Source organism: Petaurus breviceps, unplaced genomic scaffold, assembly GCF_028583685.1.
Source record: "Petaurus breviceps papuanus isolate PSGF00001 unplaced genomic scaffold, PetGlider_PUasm1.0 126, whole genome shotgun sequence".
Lineage (NCBI taxonomy): Eukaryota > Metazoa > Chordata > Mammalia > Diprotodontia > Petauridae > Petaurus > Petaurus breviceps.
Window position 1 is genome coordinate 17934921 of NW_027185655.1, and position 19051 is coordinate 17953971.

At 34.2% G+C, this 19051-nt stretch overlaps 1 protein-coding gene across 1 annotated transcript in view; it reads right to left on the reverse strand.

Moving 5' to 3' along the window:
- The window catches only part of BANK1 (B cell scaffold protein with ankyrin repeats 1), a 378038-nt gene that overhangs the window by 266885 nt on the left and 92102 nt on the right, over nt 1–19051 (reverse strand). Inside the window, exons 3-4 of the mRNA XM_069093955.1 lie at nt 12445–12599; nt 4821–4959 (exon numbers count right to left, since the gene is read on the reverse strand). Coding sequence (XP_068950056.1) covers nt 4821–4959; nt 12445–12599 — 294 coding nt within the window. The remainder of the gene's footprint in view (nt 1–4820; nt 4960–12444; nt 12600–19051) is intronic.

The window sequence follows — 19051 nt, forward strand, 5'->3', positions numbered from 1 at the left end:
GTCTATGAACTCACTCCAAATCAGCAAAAAGTAATAAAATATATACTATATGCAAAGCATTTTGCTGTGAATATAAAGACAAAAAAGCCCCATAAAAATCCACATCATCAAGGAGTTTGTAATCTATCATGTATAGCTCATACACAAATAAGTGAATACAAAGTCATCTGAAGTAGGGGAAAGAGTTAACAACTTGGGGAATTAGGGTAAGGTTCAAGAAAGTGAAAATGCATGAGGTTAACAATAAAAGAACTCTGGAAGGGAGATAAGGAAAGAGGGCATTCTAGGAATAGGGGATGATTGTGTAAATGGATGGAGGCAGGACGTGGAATGAGTTGGTAATGCAGTTTATCCAGAATACTGAGTATAATGGAGAATAATGAGAGAGAAATTTGAAAAGGCAGATTGGACCTACACTGTGGATGGAGTGTGTTTTGTATTTTATCTTTGAGAGAAAAGAGAGCCATTGCAGGCTTTGAATAGGGTATTGGCATGATCAGATCTATGTTTTAGGAAGATCGTTATTTTAAAGCAGTGTGGAGGAGGTCAGAAAGACTTAAAGTACAGAAAATAAATAGAAAATTATGTTCATAATCAGGAAAGAGTTATGATGGTTTGACTTGAGATAATCTCTGTGAGTGGAATAAAGGACAAATGCAATAGATGTCATGAAAGTAATATTGGTAAGACATGAAAATTGATCAGGAAAACAGAAGACATAGTAAAGAATAACTCAGAGCTTACAAACACATGTGGGTTTAAGGACTGAAAGAAATAGAGAAGTTTTGAGAAGAGATAAATGTAAAGGAAAAGATGGTAAGTTCTGTTCTGGACATATCAATGAAATATCCAAGAAGAGTTAGCCAGAAGTAACTGGTGATATTGGGGTGGGACTTAAGAGAAAGATTAGGGCTGAATATATAGATTCAGTAATCATGTGAATAGAGATGATAATATAATGCACTAGAACTGATGAGGTCACCAAAGGAGTATCTGGCGATAAAAGAATGCTCAGGAAAGAAACTTGAGAGACAGCCATGCTTAGTGGGCAGAGATAAATGATAAAATAGGAAAAAAAATACTAAAAAGGAATAGCCATGTAGGTAGGAGGAGACCCAGGAGAGAGAAGCATTGTGGAAAAACAATTTAATCATTTTAACAATGTAGCAGGATATAAAGTAAATTGACATCACTCATTATCATTCCTACACATCACAAACAAATCTCTGAAAGAAAAGATAACAAAAAAAATACCATATTTAAAATAACTCTAGATAGTATAAACTACCTGGGAGCACACCTGCCAAAACACACCCAGCAACTATAGAAACTAAATTATTTTAAAAAATTATATAAATAAAATTAGATGTAAATAATTGGAGAATAATAATTGTTCATGGGTAGGCAGGGCCAATATATTAAAAATGATGATTTTACCAAAACAATTTACATATTCAATATCATCCCAATTAAGTTACCATTTTTATTGAATTAGAAAACATAATAATATTCTAAGGGAAAAACAAAAACTCAAGAATATGAAATGAAATAATGGAAAAATATAAAGGAAGGTTTAGCAATAAAAGATCTTAAAATATAAGGAAATTGTTATCAAAACTATGTGGTATAGGCTAAGAAACTGAAAGGTAGATCAATGGAACAGAGTAGACATACAATTTACAGCATCAAATAAATATAACCTTTATTTGACAAGTTTAATGACTTAAGATTTTGGGATAAGAATTCATTATTTGGTAAAAATTCTTGGGAAAACTGGAAATCAGTAGAGCAGAAACTGGGCATAGACCATTATCTTACACCATTTACCAAGATAAGATCAAAATGGATATCTGAGCTATATATAAAGAGATATTTTACAAGAAATTCAGAGGACCATGGAACATATTACTTATCAGACTCAAGGATAGTCAAATAGTTTATGAATAAACAAGAGATAGAGAACAAAGTTGTTGTAAAATGCATAATTTTGAATACATAATTTTTAAATGTATAATTAAAACAAATGTCATCAAGATCAGAAGGAAAACAGATCACAAAGGGGAGAAATTATAGACAGTTTATCAGATAAAGGTCTCATTTCAAATATCTAAAGAACTCTTTCAAAACTATAAGAATATGAGTCATTCCTCAACTAATAAATGGTCAAAGAATGTGAATAGTTTCCTAATGAAGAAATCAAAACAATTTATAGGCATATGAAAAAAAATGCTCTAAATCACTATTCATTAGAGAAATGCAAATTAAAATGACCTTGAGATATCATTTTATGCTTACCATATTGGATAAAATGATAGAAGTGGGAAGTGATAAATAATGGAGGAGATGTGGAAAAATTGGGACACTTAATTTGTTGGTGGTAGATTTGTGAATTTATCCAACCATTTTGGAGAGCAATCTTTATGCACAAAGAGTTATTAAACTACAGCTATACCCTTTGACCCAGCAATATTACTTTGTCTATTTTCAAAGATGTTTGGGGAAAAGGAAAAAGAACCTATATGTACTAAAATGTTTGTAACAGCTCTCTTTGTGATGGCAAAGAACTGGAAATTGGAGGGATGTCCATAGATTGGGGAATGGCTGAAAAAGTTGTGGTATATGATTGTGATAGATGCTATAATATGATTGTGATAGATGCTATAATTTTCCTCCTGATATCCCAAAGTGTCAATCCTAAAATTTGAAAAGGTGAGAATGGCATCTCTTTATAAAATTGAGGTTTGAAAAACTTTTTTGTTTATTTCTTTTCTCTCTAATGCTGCACTATTTTCCTCCATGAAGGTGAGTGTCAAAGTTGGGTTTCTAGGCTTAAAACATGTATTTTGTCCCATGTAGAAACCTTATTTGAACCTATTAGCTTGATAGTCCCACCTAATGTATTTACCTGCACCTCAGAAACTGTTCTCATGGTTTCAATTGTTATTTATATACTGATATTCTTAGATTTAATTATATAGTCCCAATCTTTCTCTATCTCTCTGTCTCTGTCTCTCTCTCCTAAATTCCAGACTCCTCTCTCCAACTGCCTATCAAAACATCTCAAGCTGCATGTCCCTTAGACATCAAACTCAACAGTTGAAAACTGAAATCATTATCCCCACATGCACCTGTACCAAAGTTCCCTTCTCCCCAATCCTGAACTTCTTTATTACTGATCAGGACATGACAAGCCTCTAAGGACCCAGGTTTATAACCTAGGTGTCATCCTTTTCTCTTCATTTTCTCTCCCTCTCCATAACCACACACTTACTAGCTGTATGACCCTAGGAGTTCACTTAAACTCTCTTTGCCAAAGATTCTTGAATTCTAAAATGGGGATAATAATAGAACCTTTCCAGGTCTTTGTGAAGATAAAATTAAATAATATTTACAAAGTGCATAGAACAGTGCCTTGAATATAGTATGCACTTAATACTTGTTCCCTTTTTTCCTTCCTAAATGTTGGCCCTGGAATTTAATCTTCGGTAACAGAAATCTGCCCTATATTTGACAAACCTTAAAATTTTAATACTTTCCATAATTTAAAATTATCTGAAACAGGCTGTACCTTCTACAGTGATTTCATGAGATGTTAGTAAATGTTATAATACAACACAGAACAGAATCAACATCTAGAGATCTTGCAAAATGTTTGTTACTTTAAATTTCTCTATGTGGTTTTTTTTTTCTTTTTAATTTCTCCTTTGAAACATTATTATCAAGCATTCAGCTTTTTCCCCCTCCCATCTCCTTCTATCTTCTAGTAAGGAAGAAAGGAAGGATAGAAGGAGGAAACAGAAACAAAGGAGAAGCAAAGATGGATGAAAAGGAGAAAGGAAGGAAAGAAAGAAGAAAGGAAAAAAGAAGGAAGGGAGAAAATAAAACTCTGTCATGAAATGGATAATGTTCCTTATAAATCCTCTGGAATCACGGTTGATTATTTAGTTGATCAGATTTATTACAAAATTTTCAAATATAATTTAATGTTTAAGATAACATTTCATAGACTCAAAACCCAATAAGCATAAATTTATAATAGACCATTTAGGAGTTAATATTTTAGTTTTCGTGTTGATATTTAATTGATTGATTTATTACAAAATTTTCAAATATAGTTTAATGTTTAAGATAACTTGACATTAAGTCAAACTCCAATAAGCATAAATATATAATAGACCATTTAGGAGTTAATGTTTTAGTTTTGGTGCTGGTCGAAATATTAGGGGGGGAGAAGGCATTAAATTTAGAGTTTGACTGCTGGTATGGTTTATTTAACTGTAGGCAAAGTCAGAAAATATGATGGTTCTCTGTACTAATACAATATGGGATAAGGAGTATATTACAGAGGGCAATGTTTTCAAATGCACGAAATAGCCAGAGACAAGGGTTGCCCACTATGATTAAAACATACCTACTGAAAAACAGAGCAGACTATATCAGATCTTAAAGGAAATTTAAACACCCCACTCTTCCTAATTTTGTAATAAATTCAACAATTTTATCCTAGTATTTAGGAGCTGAGCTATATTAAAAACACTATATTAAGAGGGATATATTGGAGATGTTGGTTGTCACTTTACCACAGAAGCACAAAATAGTGCAATATAATTTTTCATAAATGACAAGCCCTCATGTTTTCAGATTCATATTAGCAACAGCCTCCTTCAGGGAAAAACCAAACACAGGAAACCCCTGGCAGAATATTTTGAGGTTATGTAGAGAAGTGAAAGTATAATAAAATGACTGAAAAGAAAATTAGGGTTAAAGTTTATTATTCATTATACCTGCCCCAACTCAAAACAAACAAACCCTGCTCTTACCTAAAGCTTTCATACACCACACTGTCTTGCTCCAAAGAGGTGGTCGGGTTCTAACACACTTGCTGTCTGTAGAAAATTCAATTTCGACGTTGTCACCAATTATTTCATCTTTCAAAAGAATAAATATATCACCAGGATCCTAGGAAATAAAAAAGTGTATACCAATCAAAAGTTGACTAGATTTCACACTGATTAGCAACAGAAAGTATTAGTTAAAATGATTATTGACAATGATCAGAAAAGCTCTTTCAAATGATTTCTCTTTGTTATCTTATCTGGAACATTTCAATATGGGTACAGTGGGTAATATCTATACTCTTCTGGGCTGTGGGATCAAGAGAAATAAACTTACAGGAAAATGCAACAAGCTGTGAAGCCCCGCACAAAAATAAGTTATCATTAAAGACATTAACTGTCCTCAAGTCTTGGTAATCATGTAGACCAAGTAGTTGTGTCCATATATTTTTTCAACATTTTAGGTTATTAGCTAAATAAAAATGAATAAAGAAAAGTAATAAAAGGGGCGGCTAGGTGGCGCAATGAGTAAAGCACCAGCCCTGGAGTCAGGAAGATCCGAGTTCGTTTCTGGCCTTAGACACTTAACACACACACACACACACACACACACACACACACACACACAAACTAGCCATGTAACCTGGGACAAGTTACTTAACTGCAATTGCCCTCCAAAAGGCAAAAGAAAAGAAAAGAAAAGAAATGTAATCAAACATACAATAAGGAAAAATTCTATATAAATCCTTTACATTTTATAGAATAAAAGTAAATAAATGAACAAATAGATAATATCTTCAACTTTTAAAATTTGGGGTTATTTTACTTTTGGTGATGGTATAAAGGTGTATGTATACATATGTCCATATACATTTGTATGTGTATATGTGCATGCACATTGTAAGTGTATTATATGTATGGCTATGTTGCATATGTATGCACATATATGCATGCATGTGTTGCATAGGTACAGGTATTTGTGTATATGTGTATGCATATATTATACACACAATGCATATGATGTGTCCAATATGTGTATATATGCGTATATGTGTATATATGTATACATACATATGTACACACACACACACAAAGTACCTGTCAGAGAAGACTACAACTCTGAAGTTAGTTCTCTATCCACTACATTAAGCTGCCTTTTATTATGTTGTCCTTTTTTATACTTCATTTTTAATTAAAATACATCAGCAAGTATAGTGTTGAGAAGTAAAATAATTACATTTATTAGGAAAGTTTTTTTTAAATAATGTAGGAATTTCATAAAATTATATTTGTTTTCATTTATAGCCTCTCATGAATGAAGAGTATGGTCCTTTCTCCAGTCTCTCTCTTTCTTCCTCCTTTTTTTGATGTTGTGACTTTCTCTTTTACTTTTACTCTGTCACAGTCCTTTCAGTTTTTGTGTGTGTTCAGTCATTCAGGTTCACAACTTGAGTCATTTTTGGCTCCAAAATCTTTCTAACCCATGACCACCTTCCTTATTTATATTTAATCAGTTACCAAATATTGTCTATTTCTATACTATCTTTCACATTCATCCCTTTCTGGCTACTCATGTGTTCACCACCCTAGATAAAACCTTAGTGGCTACCGAGAGTATCATCTGGTCAAATCACAAGAACACTGTTCCAATGAATGAGTCCCAAAGCAAAATGCTAACCTCAGAGTATATATAACTTTTTTAGAGCCAGAGGGCATCACAATCCTGTTAACTCAGTGCCTAATCTGAAATCAGCAAAATATGTCAAAGAGTTCTTACAAGCAAGCCTCCCCTAAGCAAGCTTCCCCTAATGGGCTCCACAAGAGGTACATTAAAAGGATGGGGAAGATTTTAAATCCCATTAATATTACACCTTCTCTTTTAGACTTTTTACATATAACTTGCTTTCACAAATTCTACATTCTAGCCAAATCATTCTACTTCTTGTTCCTCAAATAAAACATTCCAACTCCCATATCCATGTTTTATACTATCTTCCTCCAGTGCCTAGAATTAACAATCTTACCTATACTGATGAGAAGGATCCCTAGTTCTCTTTAAAGTTCTGCTTAAATGTTAACTCCTACATGAGACCTTTCATGATCCCCATCTACCCACTCAAGCTCATTGCACTAACTCCCTTGCAAATTATTTTCCATTTATTTTGTATGTATTTATATAACTTTTTAGTGGTGCTGATGAGCAGGGTAAACCAAGATGTCTCTTTTCCCTTCAGCCTGGGGGTTCATTAGTGCCCTCTTGTTTTGCTGTGTTCTTTTTAGAGCCATGGCTGTTTCTTCTGCAAACAACTTATTCTCCTCTACCTTCAAGGAGTTGTATCTTTGTTTTAATTACAATAAGCCAAAATGGCAACCCCTTCATTGGCTTTCAGGGACAGGAGAAAGTTTCCTTCCCCATCTCCCTAACTACTTCTGATTTTCATTTTTTACAGATTGATATTTCAGAGGAACCTGGCCCTGAGAATTGTTCTCTCCTACTAACACACACCAATTTCAGTTAAATTTGTAGCTCATGAAACTCTAATTAGTTTTTTAAAAAATATATTACTTTGAAAAATTGCATTCCAAATTATCTTTCTACTGTCTCTTCGCCTCTTTGATAAGGCAAGCAACTTTATCCAGTATACATATGAAATCATGCAAAACACAATTCCATATTAGCCATGTCATAAGAGAAAACACAGACAAATAATATGAAACCATAAAAATAAAGAAAGCAAAAAAAAGTCTTCTACAATCTGTTTTCAGAGGATGTCAGTTCTCTTTCTGGAGGTGGATAGCATTTTTCATCGATACTTTGGAATTGTCTCGGATCATTGTCTTGATCAAAGCAGCTGCCTTTTACAGGTAGTTAATCATCCTTACAGTATTGCTGTAACTGTGTATAATGCTCTCCTGGTTCTGCTCACTTCACTTTTCATAAGTTCATATAAGTCTTCTCAGGTTTTTCTAAAACCATCTACTCATCATTTCTCATACAATAGTATTCCATCACAATTATATGACACAATTTGCTCAGTCATTTCCCACCACCCTTGTTTGCCCTCATCAAGACACTCTTCAGCTTATCAGCATCTATATTAAACTTTTGTGTCCAGATTGAATAAAATATTTCAGATATGGTCCTATCAAATCAGAGTATAATGAGATAATCCCTTACTTATTACTGGGAACCATGCTCTTCAATTCAAGTTAAGATCCCATTAACATTTTTGGATGCTAGATATTTCTGTCCATTCATATTGAGCTTGTGATCCACTGAAGCATTTACATTTTTTCCCCATTCAAAGTACTGTCTAACCAATGCCTTCTTTATTCTGTACCTGAGAAGTTTGTTTTTTGAACCTAAGTTTAAGATTTGCATTTATCCCCAATGAATTTCATTTATTAGACTCAACCCAGTGCTAATCTGTCAAGATCTTTTTGCATCTTGATTTGTCATTCAGTATGTTATCTCTGTCTTCTTCCTTTGCATCATCTTCAAATTTGATGAGCTTGGCATCTATGGTAGTCACTATTTTTAAAATAGCTAATAGCAGCTAAAGATGATAATAGGCATCTTGACTTCCTAGTACATAGACTTCACTAGCCCAAGTTAAGAAATTTAACATAGGAAGACACATCCATCATGCTGGGAAGAAACTGTCTAAAACCTCAGTAATACATACTACTAAATTACTATAAGAGTGGATAGTTCTGAGGCAGAGGAAAGAGGTATGTTCAATGTGCAGTCAGTGCAACCTCTAATCCCAGTCCTGGAAAACTTAGAAGTATTAGAGACTCAATATGGCATAGCAAACAAGGTCAACAAGCTTATATTCAGTTCCTCAATACCTACCAGGATGAAAGAAAGGGTGGGGAGGTTTGCGCTTTTGTGATGTGTGTAGGCAGATGACTTCAGTGGCTTATAATCAAAGTGGTAATGAATGTGAAAGGTGTGGATTCTGTCCAGCTGCTTGAAATGATTTTTTGAGACAATGAAAAACTGAGGATTCACCCAGCTCTCGTGTTATATAAGCTGTTATATAAATGTCTATTAGTATTCCTGTTTCTATCAATTATACCATTATTTCCTTGTCAACTAAGTTTGAAATTTTAGAATCATCTGACTCATTCCTTTTTCTAAGTACTCATCAAAATGATGAGTTGCCAAATCTTGTCAATCATTTGCTTTCAAATCTGTCCTATCATTTTCCATTCCCACTGTACCATTGTAGTTTAAGCTTTTAGCGCCTCCCTTTTACATCGATATTTTGAGAGATCTTTGATTTTATTGGTGAATCCCTCTTCCACTTATGAAAATCTCAACTTCTCCATGTTTCTTGAGATCTCTGACCAACCTTCTGATGCTAAGTTTACCTGCACTTAGATAGCCTTCTCCTTGTATGAGAAACAAATCATTCATAGGCAAGTTTGAACATGAAGCTTTTCCAGATTGAGAAATACAAGGACAGTTGTGTCTTTAAAAATACAGGATTATTTCCATCCTATGATGAGACATCAATGATCCATTATTGCATTAGACTCAGAGCTAGTCTTTTTTATTGTCTTTGATGTCTCTTTTCTCAAATATATCCTGGATCTAATTGGCAAAATATCTTCCCAAAATATTACTTCCATCATTGGATCCCTCTTCCTTAAGTATAATTTCTGCATTAAGGGGCAGAATCTCAGTTGGTAATGATGTCAAAGTTCAACTAGTGCTTGAAAAAGAATTCCCTCTACATTAAAGCCAAAAAGTAATCATCTAGCCTTTGCTTGACAATCTCCAGTAGGAAGAAACTGCTATCACCTGATATAGCCCATGAAACTTTAATATAGCTCTTATTTTCCTGAACAATAAGTCTAAATGTATCCCTTTGCCATTTCTATCCATTGCTTTTATTTCTGTGCTCATGGCCCCAGAAGGACAAATTTGTCAAATATTTGAGCAGAGGAATATTGTCCCTACTGTCTTCCTCTATTAAAGCTAAACATTCCCAGTTCATTATGCTGATCCTTTATATTGCATGAAATTTAGGTACTTCACAATCCTGGTGGCACTTCTTTGGATGATCTCCAGTTTACCAATGTCCTTCCCAAAATGTGACTCCCCAAACTGAACACAGTAGTATTTTTGGAAGAATACTTTGGCCATGGAGTGAAAGATGGATTGGAATGGGGAGAGACTTTTGACAAGAAGACGAATCAGCAGGGTATTGCAGTAGTCCAAGCCCAAGGGAATGAGAGTCTACATAAGGATGGTGGTTCTTATAAGCTATGCCTTTTAATGTAGTGTACAATGGCATCAGCTCCTGTGACTGCCAAATCACACAACTGATTCACTCTTAGTTTGTGATTATTGAAACTTCTAGTTCTTTTTATTTCTGGTGGACTGATTTTCACCCATTCCCTTCCTATGTTGTATTTATGAAAGTGATTTGAACTCAATTATAACAATTTAAATTTACCTCTATTATGCTTAATTTTATTAAATTTTGCCCAGTGGTTGAGCCTATATTGGATCCTGTGTCACCCCAGATTAATTTTTCCTCTCAACAATTTTGAAAATAAGCAACAGTATCTTATTCTAAACTTAAGAAATTCAACAAACATTTCCATATCACTTGTTTTTCAATCCTCTGTTGATTGACACCCCAGTTCTCTTAATTAAGCTCCCTTGACCCTCTTGCCCCCACTTCCCCGATCTCCTCACACAATCATACCTTATTCACATGAAATGTCACATGATTCCATTTTAACAGTCATGAAATAACCCCAGACTATCTGGCCTCTTTTCCCCCTTGTCTTTAGCAATGAACTTTGCTTTTAGCCACGTGACTCTGTCTATTCACAGTCCCCTGAGCACTCAGATCATGTTTTACACTTCTCTCTTCATCCCAAGAGGATTTATAATAATGATATGCACAATAAGGTGATCTGCATCTATCTCTATCTCTATCATCTCTATATTTATGTCTGCATCTATGTCCATGTCTATCTCTATCTCTATCTCTATCATCTCTATATTTATGTCTGCATCTATGTCCATGTCTATCTCTATCAATATCCACATCACCATATATATTTACACATATACATATGTGTATATAAACATATATGTATACATGTATTATATACATATACGAAATATGTGGGTGTGTGTATATACATACACATACAAAAAGGAAGAATTCTGAAAGATCATCCAGGACCTTTATTAAATTCAAACATGCCTCCGTGGAATCAAAATCACAAAATCTTTGTCATGGAAGCAATCTCAGAAGCCATCTATATCAACCTATATGTGTAAAATTAAAAAGAAATAATTAAAAGTAGATTGGTTTAATAAAAATTAGTCATTCAATAAATATTTATCAAGTTATTGCTATGTGCCAAGCATTATGCCAAGTACTGGAGATACAAATGCAAAAAAAAAAAAGACAGGCCCTGCCCTCAAGGAGCTTGCAATCAAATGGGAGAAGACAATACACAAAAGGTTGCTGAAAGGCAGGAGAGGAATGGTGGATAGGGATTTCAGGGTATTCAACGTGAGGGCATGGTGAAGGAGTCAGAGATGACTCATAGTAACATAACCAGGTGAGAAATGAGATGTCTGAACTGAAATTCTTCCTTAAATTGAGGGTTTGAGATTCATGGCCTCACCTTCTGATCAGAGGTAGACAGGGTAGGATGAGGTGGAGTACCAAAACTGATGGGGTGTTACAGGATGATAAAATAATGGGATAGGCCTAAACATGTGATTTCCTCAGTACAGGGAACTCCAGTTTGGAAACTCTTCTGCCAGTACTCATCTCCACTACCTCTGTAATGTACAGTCTTAGAGGATGACTTGGGAACCCTCCAAGGTTAAATGATTTACCCAGTCACAGAGCCAGCACATATGACAGACGATGTTTGAACTCACGTCTTCTTGTCTTCAAGGACAGTCCTGTAATCAAAATTCTATGCTACCACTCAAAGAAAAGAATATAACATATATCAAATCTATCACATGGATCATAGCAAATGATGGAATATCATATGCAAAAAATAATCAACAGTGGATTACAGAAAGGAATTTGGAAACTCATGGAATGCTTATCAGTTCCCCAGGTTAATGAAAACCCTACCTCTACCACAGTGTCTGCTAGTCATTATATGATAGAAATATTCATTATTTGGTTATTATAAATTACAGAGTGCTTAAAAGTATATTTTATCTACTTAAGTAAAATTTAAGTTTCTGAAAGTCAGAGCCCATCTCTTCCACTTCTCTGGTATTCCTCCAAGAAGATCTAGCACTATACTGTGAATCAGTGCTCTCATTGTAGGCACTCAAAAATGTTGACTAGATGAATAGATAATGGTGATTATGGTGAAAATGATGAATGACTCTCAGTTGTTTCTTTTCACAAGTTTGTCCTTTATTTGAAAATAATTTTAAATAACATGAATCTAGCTTTCTAATACAAAGATCAGCAGGAAGTAATCTCATAAAATCATCAAACACAGTTGAAATCAAAAAATGAAAATTTTGTCGCTAAATCTACAATTTGATAATATTGATAATAATTGGAATATCAGGTAGTTACAAATGTATTAAGCTTACCTCACAGGATATTTTGTCCGGTAGCACTAGTACTGATGATACCTTGCTTTCAAATGTTTCTGATGCTGTCTCAGCCTCCCTTGTTGTATTTGTTTCTATACAGAATTCCATTCCTATTTCTAGTGGATTGTTAACTTCAAAGTAATTCTGGGAACCTAGAAAAAAGTCATTGAATCATGTTATAAAAATGGTTCATTTATCCTTTCCAAATATCAGTAGGGTCAGTAGTTTAGTAATTAATTCACCAAATATTTCATAAGACAGGTGAAATACTTTAAATAATTGATAAAACAAGCATCTATCGAGTATATATTCTTTTAAAAGTTATTATGATTGAATTGCTTGTATTTCCAGTAAGGTAGGGTGATGAGGGAAGAAGGGGAAAAACCTGAAATTCAAAGTTTTAAAATCAAGTGTTTAAAAAAAATTACACACACACACACACACACATATATACATGCACTGGAAAAAAGATATACAGGCACTGGGGTATGGAGATCCATTTTGCCCTACTGGGAAGTTGGAGGGGGAATGGTGCAGGATATAAGAGAGAGGAGGTTGAGGGGAGGGGGTGTTCAGTGGAATCGTTGTCCTGAGGTGGTGGGTAGGGGAAAGACAGGGAGAAAATTTGTAACTCAAAATCTTGTGGAAATGAATGTTGTAAACTAAAAATAAACATAAAATCTAAAACAAGAAGAAAATAATAATAACTTTTTTTGCCAGATGAGAATCATTAAAAAAAAAGAACTCTCAGCCTTCTATTCTATACAAAACATTCAAAAAAGTACAGTATGAAGATCCAATAAGTCAACAACCCTGCGGTACAAAATAAAAGATGGTGATTAAAAAAAAGAAAATTATTATGCTAGGCACTGTGGGGCAGGCAAAGAGGAATACAACATGGTTCCACAAAAGAAATAGAGTTTAATTGGGGAGATAATCCTTTACTTTGATTTGGGGTTTATGCTGTTTATGAATATCAATATTCTTTCCACCAGTGGGAAAAAATAAACAAACCCAAACCTTTTCACACATTTTTATCCTCTGCAAGTCTATAACAATTTCTTAAAAGAGCTATTCAATATGCTGAAGGATTTCCCTTTTATAATATCTTAGTGGTATTAATGTGGCATTTGATGTCTTTCATTTTTATCTTTCATTTTTGCTATGTGGTTGACCCATAGTAGTGCTGGATTTGGAGGTTGAAAGACCTATGGTATGGGGGATGGCTAGGTGGCTCAGTGAATAGAGCACAAGCCCTGCAGTCAGGAGGACCTGAGTTCAAATCCAGCCTCAGACACAACACAAAAACTAGCCTGTGACCTTGGGCAAGTCACTTAACCCAAATTGCTCTCTGAAAAGTGAAAGAGAGAGAGAGAGAGAGAGAGAGAGAGAGAGAGAGAGAGAGAGAGAGAGAGAGAGAGAGAGAGAGAGAGAAAAAGAAAGAAAAAAAGGAAGGAAGGAAGAAAGAAAGAAAGAAAGGAAGAAAAGAAAGAAAAGACCTATGGCAGAATCCCATAATCAGATATTGGATTATACCATGGGTTTTCCAAATTAGCCATTGTCAAGTGTCTACATTTATATTGACTTCATTTTCTTCAGACGTAAAATGGAAATAATAATACCTGTAGTGCCTACCTTATAGAGTTGTTCTAAGTTTCTAACCTATAGGCTATCATATTAATGAACTAATAAAAATATAACAAAGAACCATGTAATAGTGTGAATATAGACAATAATTTATCCAGCATTCATCTATTCTGAATGATGTTATTCACATCTGTTGCTATTTGTAATCTTTTTCTATAACCAAGTTTTTTTTTTTATTAAAATACTGTTTAATCCAAACCCCAGCAGTTTGAACTTGATTTTTCTGTTCCCTTCTAAGGAGAATAAATTGAATTTCCCTTTGTTATTCTTTATTTATACATTTTATTTTTCTTCAAGGTACTATTGGTATTATTCACATTATTGTTATTAGTATTATTCATAAAATCCCTAGGAGGCCAATCAGCTATTCTTCCTATTTCTGACTGTGGGAAATAAGAATGAGAAAAGAACAAGACAATGTTTTCATAGTTCCTTTCTCACTACTTTTCACTTCTTTTCCCACCTCTTAAAAAAGGCATGAAATTCTCATTTTAATTGTCAAATAGAGGGAGTCATTCTAAGTCATTGTTTCCTAACTACTCAATTAAAAAAAAAGCGCCTCTCTTCCCCCCACCACCAAAAAAAAAAGAAAAAAAGAAAAACCTCTGGGTTGGAAGTAGTCACACTTGCAGCAAAACAAAAAAAAAAACAAACAACAATGAATGTAATGAGTCAAACCTCATAGGTATTCTTTAACATATATATAGATATAGATATACATACATACATGCATATATATTAGTATATTTCTATAGTAATAAACAGCAAATGAGTAATAGACAATAATTATCTCTCCAAATTGGGTTTAATTTACATGATTTCAATGGAAAAACAATGTCACAGGATCCCAGGAAGGGACCTCAAAGATCATTTCATCCAACTCCCTCCCCCCATTTTACAGAGGAGGAAACTGAGTTCACAATCAGTTGAGTAATGTGACCAAAGTGCCACAGGTAATATCTGGCATAGAAGGGGTCCAAACACCCATCTTCTGATACCAAATCCATCAATCTTAATACTATACTATGTTGTTAATGAGGTTTAAAAAAATTAATATTTTTTTCAATTAATTAATATTTATTTACTCTCCCTTCTACATCTTCCCTCCCTTAACTGAAAAAAATATTTAATGGAGCAAAGAAAATTCTCGTACTGGCTATTTCTAAACTACCTCTCATTCTGAATCTTGAGTTTGTACCCTTCCCATCAGAAGAGGGGTGGCATGTTTTATCACTGATCCTCTGGAAGTGTGGTTGGTAATTGCATTGATCAGAGTTCCTAAATCTTTCAAAGCTCTTTGTCTTTACAATCCTGCTGTTACTGTTGTCCTGGTTCTACTCACTTCACTGTACATCAATTCATATTAATCTTCCCAGGGCTTTTCATCATTTTTTTATTGCACAAAAGTATTCTTTAATTCACTTATAATAATTTGTTCAGTAGTCATTCCTCAAATTATAGGCTTCATCTTATTTTCCAGTTCTGCCACAACAAAGAGAACTGCCAATAAAAGTGCATTAATATAGTCCTTGAAAGCTTATGAAGCACTTTACGTGTCATTTCCATTGATCTTCATAACAACTCTGAAAAGGAATTGCTATTATTACCCTTCATTTATATAGGTAAAAACAGGCAGATAGAGGTAAAGTGCTTTGCTAGGGACCACATAGCCAGGAGGTTTCTGAGACAACATTTGAACTTGGGTCTTCCTGACCCCAATCTAACATTCTTTTCACCGTGCCATCTAGATGCAATAACTATTTTTGTACATATGCATCTTCATTTTTTTGAGGAGGGGTTTCTTTCCTATCTTTTAGGTATAAGCCAAGTAGTGGTATTCCTTTACTAAAGGACAGGAAAGTTTATTAAATTTGGGGGCATAGTTTCAATTTGCTTTCCAGAATGACCAGACCAATTAGCATCTTCATCAACAGCATTAATATGCTTACTTCCTGAAGTCCTTACATTTGTCATTTTCTATTTTTGCAATCTTGGTCAATCTGTTGGGGTATCAGTTTTGTTGGCAGATAGTTAGGAAAATAATTTTCTAATAATTTTCCTTCATCATTTGTTATGAATTGTCCTTTTAATTCCTTCTACTGTTTGCTTTTTTTTTTCTAGGTATAGTGTGCTGAGTCTGGAGTCAGGAAGATTTCACTTCACATGTGACCTCAAATACTTTCTAGCTCTATGACCCTGAGTAAGTCATTTAAACTCTCTGTCTCATTTTCCTAATTACTAAAATGGGAAAAATAATAGTACCTACCTTACAGAATTGCTGTGAGGATAAAATAACATTTGTAAAGTAGTTAGCACAGTGTGTGGTACAAAGAAAATGCTATATAGATATAAGCTACTACTGTTATATAACTTTAAAATCTGATTTATTTATCCTTTTATTTACTTCTATTTTTCCAGTTTCTTCTTTGACCTACATCATTTATTTTTCAGTGTTTGTTTTATAATTTGTTGGTTTTTCTCATATTAGGTTCATGCTCAATTCATTGATATGTTCCTTCTCTTTTGCATATGCAAAAGTTTAACAGATACAAATTTTCCCCTCAGTGTTGCTTTGCATCGCCTAAAATTTTGGTTATCTCTCTCTCTCTCTCTCTCTCTCTCTCTCTCTCTCTCTCTCTCTCTCTTTCTCTCTCTCTTTCTCTCTCTCTCTCTCTCTCTCTCATCATTTTCTTTGATTGTATTATGTTCAGTTTGTTATTTGTTCTTTGACTCACCAATTACTTAGGTAATTAATTTTAATTCATTATTCAGTGACCATCGATTGAATGTAATTTAATTTTGTTGTGTTCGGTAAACTATGCTTAGAATTTCTGCTTTTCTGAATTTATTTTATTTATTTTTCTCCTTGCATTTTGGCTTTTAAAGATAGGTTCGATGTGATGCCTATTTTCATGATGTTATTGAGTAATTTTTTATGATAGGAAAATACCAGACTTAGAAGCATTGTGCTAATAAATCAAGCACGAAATCATAAAACTTTAGAGATCATTGACTTCAACCTCCTCATTGAATGGAGATAATAGCTGAGGGCCAGGGAGGCCAAGTAAGCTACCCTAATCACACAGTTGAAGGTTAGGCAAAACCCCCAGGTTTCTGTATGTACACTCTCTATAACGACATCATTCAAGCAATAAAACTGGTAAGAACAATTGATTTTTGGTGTTTTATATATATTATATGATCAGAAACCAATCCAATTAAATTTAAGAAATATATTAAGTCTAAGACCTATGCTAAACATTGGCGATAAAAAGACAAAAGTGGAACTGTCCGTGCCGTTGGGGGGCTTCTACTGGGAGAATAGCTTTGCTTGCATTTCTGGCTTCTTGAAGGGAAGAGGTTTGCAGAAGAAAGGGCGATAACAATAGGCTGGAGCCAGAATCCAGAGGACCTGAAATGACGGGGTAAGAATGTTTTAGAAATATCAGGGAGTGATTTGAGATTTCTAAACTTGTCAGAACTCTGCCTGAGAAAGCAGATTTTGGAAGTTGTGTGCAAGATGGAGGAAGACTGGTAGAGAATGGCTAGGGAGGCAAATGAGGTAACTATTATAATCAATAGAATTAAGAATTGGAAAAGTTCTTAGAGTTCTCCTAGTATCCCTCATTATACAGATAGGGAAAGATCCAGAGAGGCTAAGTGACTTTCTCAGGTAGTAAGAAGGGTCAGGTTTTGAAAACAGGCTCCTCTGACTCCAAATCCAGTGCTCTTTCAAATCTAACATGTTTCTTCCTGATTAAGATTATGTATTGAGTAACATGTGGTAGTTCTATATGCATGTATGTACACTAGATTCTAACGAAAAGGAAATTCTGCATCTTTTTTTTTTTCTTACTGGCTGCTTAGCTACAAGATAATTATGTGGGCTATAAAAGAGAATGCTGTAAGAAATTACTGATTCTGGGGTGACCAGGTGGCCAGTGAGTAAGAGCACCAGCCCCAGAGTCGGGATGACCTGGGATCGAATCTGGACTCTGATACTTAGCACCCACCCAGAAACACCTGGCCGTGTGACCTTGAGCAAGTCACTTAACCCCAATTGCTTAAAAAAAAGGAAATTACTGATTCTTCTGCCAAAACAATGCAAAATTATCTACTTGGTTCATTATAAAATCCATGGACTTTCCATTATGACCTTGAAAAATATAATTTTAAAAATATTCCCTTTATATATATTCCCACTATGTAATGGTAACTTATTTACCACCCAAATATGGACAAAATATGAAGTCTCTATCACTCAGTTTTCTTTTCAACAAAAATGGGATAAACCCTATTCTGGCTGTTACACAGTAGTGATGAAGTAAGAAAATAGGTAAGTTATTTGAAAAATTAAAAGATTTTATTTGGTATTCAGTTTTTTTTCTGAGATCACAGAGCAAAAAGAGAAAAAAAATATTGATTTTCGACAGGTTCCATATTTATTTATCAGAGTGTTCATGACAAAAAGGTAACTTGGTCAGGCCTCCAAAAACTACTTGGGATCTCAAAATTAAGCTGTACCTTTTAAAAGCTGCTTTTATCATCAATGATAAATGATTTTGGCATCATTAATAACTAATTTTGTTTATTATGTGTGATACAAAATGGAGTCTCCCCAACTCTTTTGTAGCTTTAATAAAACTAATTTATTATGCATAACACAAAATAGGGTCTTGTCAACTCATGCCACTTTAATGTGATTTTACCAAATGTAATAATTATTCGGATACATAACCAAATATGGTTCAAAGAGACTGATATAACAATTATCTTGGGGAAAATGTCATACACACAGACATATTATTCTCTGGTATGGGAGATAGAACAATGCGGGGTACAATTTATAAACAATGGGGGGGAGAGGGAGAGAGAGACACAAAGAGAGAGAGAGACAGAGAGAGAGAGACAAAGAGAGACAGAGAGAGATAGAGAGACAGAGAGAGAGACGGAGAGA